At 36.3% G+C, this 9,678-nt stretch overlaps 2 protein-coding genes across 4 annotated transcripts in view; one reads left to right on the forward strand and one right to left on the reverse strand.

The window, feature by feature from the left end:
- Rhp (GTP-Rho-binding protein rhophilin) overlaps positions 1–3,000 on the forward strand; it is a 296,173-nt gene extending 293,173 nt beyond the window's left edge. For all 3 annotated transcript variants that reach the window (XM_070128485.1, XM_070128486.1, XM_070128488.1), the window contains 5 exons: positions 1–123; positions 336–530; positions 666–892; positions 1,071–1,232; positions 1,468–3,000. The exon at positions 1–123 is cut by the window's left edge and continues 148 nt beyond it. In XM_070128485.1, the coding sequence (XP_069984586.1) occupies positions 1–123; positions 336–530; positions 666–892; positions 1,071–1,232; positions 1,468–1,725 (965 nt within the window). In that variant the 3' untranslated portion in view covers positions 1,726–3,000. The remainder of the gene's footprint in view (positions 124–335; positions 531–665; positions 893–1,070; positions 1,233–1,467) is intronic.
- A 66-nt stretch (positions 3,001–3,066) lies between these two features.
- LOC113829511 (uncharacterized) overlaps positions 3,067–9,678 on the reverse strand; it is a gene marked incomplete in the record, with an annotated part of 14,592 nt that continues 7,980 nt past the window's right edge. The window contains 7 exon segments of the mRNA XM_070128484.1: positions 3,067–4,178; positions 5,255–6,290; positions 6,397–6,659; positions 6,792–6,889; positions 7,617–7,762; positions 8,219–8,357; positions 9,143–9,665. Coding sequence (XP_069984585.1) covers positions 4,154–4,178; positions 5,255–6,290; positions 6,397–6,659; positions 6,792–6,889; positions 7,617–7,762; positions 8,219–8,357; positions 9,143–9,665 — 2,230 coding nt within the window.

Raw genomic sequence — 9,678 nt, forward strand, 5'->3', positions numbered from 1 at the left:
AGGAGGAACACATAGGGATGAGAGTCCGCGAGGCTTTGCAGTATTTCCATCTTCAGGCATCGAATAACACCACAACCATTGATATTACTGTCCCAAGCTGCCGGAGAGAACGCACCATCCTCGGTATGTATCGTTCCCCCTTCATGGTTCATCATCCGTTTAAGAAATATATAATAATGACTTGAAATTTTACCAATACCAGTCACTTACCATTTTAATTATCCCCTTATTTTTAACAAGGAAAGTCAGTTTGTAAATTATATTGACTGACTCCCTGTTGATAAGCTTGCTAACATTGGTAATGTATTAATTTTCCACATTCGTATGTTCCCAAGGTCTGGCTCATTGTCGTGAGGCAGTTTTAGTTCACGAGGAGGCAATGCGGCAACACAGGATGTGTCGAGACCTCAAAAAGAAGTCGGTCCTCGCAGAAGTCTTGCAGATTGGCCATGAAACAGCTGTCCACCTCCTTGACCTCTATGTGGAGGAGGAAGATCTTCTGAACATACTTGATCCGCCACCAATATCACGTGAGTTATCAAGTACATGCCTACTATAATGAGCATGCACATATGTACATATATATTCACAAACAAATGCAGTAAACATTTGTTTATACGTTTAAAGTGTTGAGAAAACTAATATTAAATCTCTCTTTCCAACAGCGGCAACCAAAGTACAGCTTTCCCTGACTACCCCAGACTTTTCCCAACACCGGGTAGAAGACCTGTTCAAACTCCTGGGACCCGTTGCTGTATTCTCAGCCAAGCACCAGTGGTCAGCACCTCGACCTATTAAGCTGACAAGAACTCCCACTCAAGGTTTTGGGTTCTCAGTGAGAGGCGATGCTCCTGTCGTTATAGCTGGCGTTGACAGGAATAGTTTGGCAGAGGTAAACACGCCATACTTGCAGTGCATTGGGAATGATAGAACCTAGAGGAACACAACAGTCAGTCATATTGAGAATGATTGACTCAAGAGAAACAAAATGGATAAAGTCTTGGATTACATTCGTCTCTCTTCCTCTATAGTATTTTCAATTCTTTTCTTAACAAAATATCATCTTTCAGAGAGCTGGAATCAATGAAGGAGACCTTGTGGTGTGCATTGGAACCCGTGATGTGAAATGGATGCCACATGATGAGGTTGTTGGGCTTATTCGTGAAGCTGGAAACACACTCAACCTCACTCTCGTCACTCCATGTGATAAGACCTATTACAAATTACCTAAAGTAAGTATATTGAATGTGATGAATAAAGGAGTTTCAGCAACACATGCTTCTATTTTTTTTTATCCCTTTAGTTATATATAGTTACTGTATATAGTTGCTAATGGTGATAAGATGAATTTAAATTCTGTCATCTAAATCCCTTTAATCCATTACTTATTTTAATGATACGGTTATCCATGATTATAAATATTGTCTGTTTCCAGAAACACTGTTAATACTATCTTTATCATTGCAGAGCAAGAGTCTCAAGGACATCTCTCCACATTCTACCACGAGTAGCAGCAGTGGAGTCAGTAGTACAGGCAGCAGCAGTGGCAGCAGCAATAGCAGTACCAGCAGCAATAGCAGTCACTATGGTTCTGTCAATAGTTCTACTATTTCAAATTCACGAGATAAAGACAAGCGAAACAGTTGGAATCCTTTCAAGCGTTCATCGTCTCGAGACAAGCTTAAAGCAGACTCCCTTATTGATTGCAATGTTATTTTGCGATAAGTTCTTCAAATTGCTTTTTCATTTTGAAGTATTCAGTCTTTTTAACGGTTTCTTTTCCTCTTCATATAAACTTGTTTTAAGGTATCAGGTACTCAACAAAATCAGTATTATTTCAGAGAAATGGACCGTGGTTACATTTCCTTTATAATTTGGAGTAAAGATTAAATATGCAGTACATCAAAATACAATCAAAGGAAAATCTGAAGCATAATAAATCATGTAACGTACACACTGAAATAAATGATTGAAATTTACTGTACATAGATAAATATTAATTACTGTTCGACTTACCTGATGTCTGAAGTGGCTATAACTATTTTTGAAAATGTCTGAGGAGTAATATCTTCACTATATGTCGTTACAGTAGGTTTCCCAAAATAACTTTATCTGAGCACATTGACAAGTAAAAGTAGCCAGTAAATTGTATGGTGTGTCCAGTCATATATTTTGAATATAATTATGCTTTAGCTGAAGTATATATAATACATTATTTGGACAGTATTCCTAAAGCTAATGTATCTAGCATACATAGTATGAAATACTTTTTTCAAGCATGTTAAGACTTATATTCACAAAGAAATAAGCCTATAGATTTCATTTTAGAAAAACGTTTAAGACTGATGTTCCCTATAGTGGCAAATCTTAGAGAGGCTTTTGTAAAGATTTGAATGGGGGATTACAAGATATGTGGTTTTATCACATGAGTTCATTGTTTCACATTTATGGGTTAAGCAGTTTTCCCAAGGAACATTTACATATGCAAGTACTGTATACCAGTTAGAAATAATTGTCTGCATAAAAGGTGGCATTAGGACACATTGTAAAAGATTGTAGTAGTCAGTGGACATATCTGTGTGTTTGATGCATTTTTTACTAAAGACGTATTTTGTTAGTTTTCCTTAAAGTTTTATCTTATTTATGGAAAAATAAGATGAGAATGAGCTACATTTTCATAATATATAAAATATATATCCTTTTATTAGCCTTTACACCTTGTCTTCCTTTGTAAATACAGTATTTACATTTCTTGCTTATCTTTGTATGTAATTGTGTATATAAGTGTACATTTGCTGTATATGCAAAATACTTTTGTTTTATATGTATAATGTGTTAATTTGAATCCCAGGATTGTTACCTTCTCAGCTAAAAAGATGGTTCATTGTAATATTTACTAAATTATTTCCCATTATTATCCTGAGTTATTATACAGAAACTTTTGAGTGGAAATACCTTGTATGTAATCCAGTATGTACATAATATTAAAGAGCTAATAAATATGTTTTTATACTTTACCCACAAAATGCAAAAAAGTATATTTTTACTCAAATATAAACAAAACAATAAAAACAAGACTTTATTGAAAAAAAAAGTTTTCATGCATAAAAATATACCTTCTATGACACTAGAAGAAATAAACAGTTCAGTGTTATTAAAAGTATGCTCGAACAGCAATCTTCTAGCGACCATATGAAAAACAGCTCAAAAACAAATATAAAAGAAATTAACCTAATATCACTGTTTGCCAAGGCAACACTCAATAGCACCATAGAATCAAAATGCTTCATTATTCATTCATTCTGCTGCACAGAATTGTATCCACAAATAAAAATCAATAATAATCTTCCTAATTCAACTGATTCCTAACTGAAAGTACAATATGACAATATCGCACACATTGTCTTTATAATTTTCCATAACTAAAAAATTACAAAAAATGCTAACTCATCATATGCAAATGACTAGTTCAAAATCTTTCCCTGTCTCTCTCTCAGCAGGATGTGACAAAAACTTAAATTCATGAGTACTGATCCAAAAATACAAAAACAAAATGCAGATTATTTCCTTTCAAATGTCTAAACATGTCAGGTAAAGGAGTAAAATAGATGGATATCTAAAGAAACTGGTTTTCATGCATGTGTCAAATGAAGCCATCACAATAAAATATCTTAATGCTGTTGCTAATCAACCTATAACTACATAAAGGGGGATTAGTACTCTACTGTTCATGAATCTTTGTGTAAAAATAACACATGGTTATTATAAAATATAGTTAGAATATACATCCAGATGTAGAAAAATTTTGGCGAAAATAATTGTATGTGCATAAACATATTGTTATGCAAAAACATTAATATATATATACATAAATACATATACATAGAAACAAAAATATATACACAATGAATTTTATAAATAAACCATTAGTTTTATCTGAGTACTCAACTGCATTTCAATCATTTGTTAAATATGGTTTAGCAATTACAAACACAGTTACATGTGTTTAATAATCTAAACTCGTGAATATAAAACTAAAATATTTCCTACATTTAAAAAAAGTGACTGAACACAATAGTTTTTTATATACAGTTATTGGTTTCAATGATTAAAAACATCAATGCAGCAGAAGTGTCTCCTACAATTGCGATCCTTAGACCTGGGAATGTTCTGTTGTGCTGAAAAGACAAACAAAAAAAAATATTGCTTAATTTAAACATAGCAACAAGAAAACACCATTCACACTTATTTTTATGCTTGAATTTGTTTAACCACAACAGCCTACATGATCTTTTTTGCTCCCTTAACCTCTTTAATGCCTTGATAAAAAAGTCTAACCTGGAGAGAGCTGTTTGTGTAAAGAAAAGAAAAAAAACAAGAGCTGTTTATGTAAAAATATATAAATAATACTAGCAATAATATACCTTAAATTCCTTTTAAGACAAAAAATAGGACTTTGTTGTTGCACTCATGCCAGCTGATCATGTTAGATGCTATCACTAATACCGAAAGCTTTGCAGAACTTTGCTAAGATAGACGGATAGCTAAACAGAGAGAGAGAGAGAGAGAGAGAGAGAGAGAGAGAGAGAGAGAGAGAGAGAGAGAGAGAGAGAGAGAGAGAGAGAGAGAGAGAGAGAGAGAGTGAGAGAGTGAGAGAGTGAGAGAGTGAGAGAGTGAGAGAGTGAGAGAGTGAGAGAGTGAGAGAGTGAGTGAGTGAGTGAGTGAGTGAGTGAGTGAGTGAGTGAGTGAGTGAGTGAGTGAGTGAGTGAGTGAGTGAGTGTGTGTGTGTGTGTGTGTGTGTGTGTGTGTGTGTGTGTGTGTGTGTGTGTGTGTGTGTGTGTGTGTGTGCGTGCGTGGGTGTGTGTGTGTGTGTGTGTGTGTGTGTGTGTGTGTGTGTGTGTGTGTGTGTGTGTGTGTGTGTGTGTGTGTGTGTGTGTGTGTGTGTGTGTGTGTGTGTGCGTGGGTGCGTGGGTGCGTGCGTGCGTGGGTGCGTGGGTGCGTGCGTGCGTGCGTGCGTGCGTGCGTGCGTGCGTGCGTGCGTGCGTGCGTGCGTGCGTGCGTGCGTGCGTGCGTGCGTGCGTGCGTGTTTGTTACTACCAGACATAAATATTGGATCAATGGCATGCATAAAAAGGTAAAGGTAAGCAAAAAGAAAAAACAAAACTATACAAATAGTTTCACATAAAACATTGTAAACTATGTATTCACAAAAAAATTTGTTCATGAATTAAACACAAAAAATATGGATCCTTACCCATGATCAATATAGATCTTGGTTATCCTGTTGTTCCTGAAAAAGTCCAAGTGATTTCCACAGGTCTTTTTCCCTTTTCTTCTTGAAGGTTCCGATTTATTTCTAGAATCATAATTTCTATTATAATTAGAATTCTGCTGCCTTGCCCAGACAGAGTCCAGAGCATCTCGCAGATTCTTCACCCAGGGCGATCCAAAGCGACTGCTCTCTGAATCCACATCGGAAAACTGACCGGAAGAATCGCTCTTGCATCTCCCTCTTCCTACCGAACATCCAGAGTCCCAAGTGTCTCCAAAGTGAGGAGAATCTCTGTCTGTGTCAGACATACTTGAGGGCTCAGTGCTACCCAGTGATTCTTTGTATCTCTTCATGAATGTCAGACTAATTGCCGAGTCTGCAGTATCATACAGAGAGGCACATTCCCCAGAATCCTTAGGACCACATGAACCTTCTTCATCTACTGGCCTGTATATAAATGTAGCATTCAGGGACGAAGTACCAGAACTAGAATTCTCCTGGCTTCCTATTCCTGGGTCACAAGGTGTTTGTGACAAAACTGTTGAAGAGCATGAATTCCTCTGTCTAAGATAACCTTTTTGTGTTGAATTCTCCGGAGTAGCACCTTCCTCAAAGCTAACTCCATCTTCCTGGTATTCCAGGCCATAAACTGACAGATCTCCTAAGCTTCGAGTAGAGTCAGAGCTGCATGATGAGATGCTCGGAGAACGAATGAAGTATCCCTCTAATGATACTTTACGCACTGGTGTTTCACATGAATCTTTAGACTTGTTAGAACCCCGGAATGTAAGTGCCGGAGGTCTACTTTCTTCTGCACTTGCATGAACTGAAGGACTTGTCAGTGATGGGAATTCTGTCGGATATTCATAAGTTATACTTGTCCTCGATGGAGTAGAGTCTTCACTACCTTCATCCATGTATTCGTATTCTTGATCATGCACTTCATTCAGAACAGCATCTTGGTCATCATCCAACTGACAAATAACAGCACTAAGAGGAACAAACATTTGTCCAGCATCTGAAATAAAAGTGTAAACATCAACTCAAGTACAAAATCAAAAGAGAATATTAATATACATCAATTTGTACACCATACTGTTATTCTCGTGTTCTGTGATTCCTACCTGGTGGCCAAAGTCTGATAGTTACACCCACTGGTCTGACAGGCACACATGGAGGAACGTCATCATCGGCAATATCTATGCTAGTTTCCATGCTCTCTTCTGATATAACTTGGCGCTTGCTGTTCTCAGATGGATCTTGAGAAGGCCAGAAGTAACTTTTCATCTGTTTTGTGGGATACTTGTCATGCCCAAGGTACAACACAGTGCCCACATGATCTCCACGCACCAGCACACGACTCCCTGGAGGTAGTAATGCTCCTTCCCTGTAGGTGAATTCAGACATACAATAAATACACATCCTGGTCTTCTAGAAGTATTTGTATTAGAAAATAGTGACTGTAATGAAATATGCAATGTTTTGTGGGTTTAACTAATCCACATAATTCAGAACATACTCAGTTGTGAGAGCATATAAGTGGCAGTCGGGATCACTGGAGAGGTGCATACAGACTAAGCATTCACAGCCAGTAAGTGGGTGAGGAGCACATAATTCCTGAAAAAAGAAAGCATATAATGTATAAAGAAACTTTGCAATACTAAACAACTGCATATAAAATACACTACAATCACCAAGGTCTGTATACGAACCCCCATTAAAAATATATTCAAATTGTATGCATCAGCAGCAAACTTTCACCCAATGTGGCTATTCCTTAACAAGCTTTTAGCCAAGGTGGACCTTCCTCCCGACACAGCATCTACCCCACCACCAGAGTCACTTGAAGGAGACTCTGAATTTGTGAAAAACGAGTAATGTCCTGCACACTGGGTGGAGGTACAGAACAAAGCAGGTGCTTTCTCCTTCTTTGTTTGGCAAAAGAGATTCTATTGGTTTCCCTTTAATTATCCTTTTATTTTATCATTACTAGTAGGTAGTAATGTTGCCTATAAAACTACATTTACTTTGCCAGGCCTAAAAGAAATGCTATGAGGTTTGAAATTATTTTTATATCACCTCTCAAAACCACTTATGATATTCAAAATACTGTGTAAAATATTTAGTCAATAACCTAGCCTTCAAAAGCATCACTAGAAGCATCAAATATTAAAAAGTGTTTAGTTTCAAAACATGAACACTATCACAAATAACAAAAAAGAGAATGATGAAAAAGATTCCATAAAAGAAAAGGAAAGGAAGCAAAGAAAGAAAGAAAGAAGGAAAGAAAAGAAAGGAAAGAAGAAAGAAAGAAAGAAAGAAAAGAAAAAAGAAAAAATCATACCCCAAAATCTTGACTTTGAGAGGCACTTGGATCAGTCACAGGTGTAGTTGCCACAAACGTTTCATTCTGACTTTCTGGATACATGGTCTCTTGTTCCTGAAGTACACTAGTCAATGTCCTTGCTAAAAGCTTCACAGCATCATTCTCTGAAATTGTTAGTTGCTGTAATTAATGTATTTTTTCTGGATTTCCTTACATGCATACACAAATAACACACTGAAAGGATTCAATCTATTGCCAAGTTTAATACCAATGATTAACTGGAAAAATAAAAGTAAGAGACAGAGACTTGTCATATCTTAAACTAAAGGTCCTTAAGCTGGATTGTAGCTTATACAAATTCTTTTTGCTCAATAATGAAATAAGAACATGCACTTTCAGGTCTTCCTTTTAAATTCAGGTAATTTTTTTTTATAATCATTTGGGTTCACGAAGTAAGAGGAGGGCAAAACCAATTACTGGAGGGTATGTGAAGGTAAAGAGTTTAAGAAAAGCTGTCCAAAACCCACTATATCCTTCCATATAACCATAAATAACTTTTCTACTCTCATGGATATCAATGCATTCATAGAAACATTACATGGGATAAATTCAAACCCTACCAGTATTATTACACTGCTGAATGGGCGGTTCTCTATGGATTTCAGCCACAGTCACAATGCAGGACTTTCCATGGTTCTGTTGATCCAAATTACTACTGCTGCCATTAATGCTGTTGGAACTCCAAGCTGCACCTGCTGCCTGTAATCAAAACAATAGATTTTACTTAAATGGTATATCAAATTCTGGATTCTTGCACACCTACAAAGACATTTACTTTTTGCAAATTAGAATGCTTACATAGTATGAATAATTTCAAATGTATGAACTAAGAACCATAAAGGTTAAACATATTCAACACTGCAAATGGATTTCAACAGTAAAATGATTTTGGTTTCATAATAAATCAAATTCATTACTAAATAATTGTAAAAAGACTCCACACGTGTCTGATAATGCCTTTTTCTCCCCTATAAATGAAGGACATAGTTTAGGTATTCTAATAAACCTATTTCACATAATGATATCCTAGATAATCTGTGTGTTAATCTACTGAATTTAGATAATCAAAGTGTCTGCAATAGCATGCTCAGGTCATGAACACATCAAACTTATATTTCCTTCAAAGCTCTTAACTGATCCATCAAAACAGCATCCTATTACAGAAATACATAAGAGCTTATCATCACACCCTAAAACCAGTAAATATTCAAATTAACAATTCTGTTATAAGCTTTAAAAACTCAAAAATCTTCATCATTTTCACTTTAAGGCATGGGGAAAATACCAGTCATGTATAGACTAAACATTAATGATATAGTGTTAAATATAGTGATTCACAACCAGGATAATAATCTGAAGGATCAATTTCACAATATAATAGCCAATATCACTCCATGTTTTTCTCTTAACATTTTTTCAGGTCATGTAAACACAACATATCAATGCTATTACTAGCAAATCCTTTAAAATAATTTCTTTCCTACCTTTTTACTTGCTGTACTTCTTCTTCTCACTCTTCTCAAACTTATAGTACTATATTTTCTTCTCACAAAATTTCCAGACGAGAGGTGTCCTCCAATATTGAGACTGCGTGTTGAAGCATAGCTTTGGCCTCTGTGGAAGGCCTCTTTCCTCTCGGAGGTTTCAAAATTATTCTTGCGTACAAAGTTAGAGTTGGTTTCAGGCATACTAACACTTGATGTCCTACTTTCACCTGTTCCTCTTTGGTGAATGCCACCAAGTTTGCTCTCTTCTGCACATCTCGAAGAGTCAACAGAGCAGCTTCCTACAATATTCTGATTATCATTTTTGGCGTATTTCAGAGCACTAGTAATGAAAGCAGGAGGAGCTGAGCCACATCTCTGAGATAATGGCGACTCATGGAGACTCCGTGTGTCTGTGGTTTGACTCTGAGAAGTACTACAGTCTGTAACAGAGATGGTGGCACTGCTTGAATTCTCCAAGGAGGTTACTTGTTCTTCTAACTCTGCCACACGCTGCTGTAACCTACAAGTTAAAA

This window comes from Penaeus vannamei, chromosome 2 (assembly GCF_042767895.1).
Source record: "Penaeus vannamei isolate JL-2024 chromosome 2, ASM4276789v1, whole genome shotgun sequence".
Lineage (NCBI taxonomy): Eukaryota > Metazoa > Arthropoda > Malacostraca > Decapoda > Penaeidae > Penaeus > Penaeus vannamei.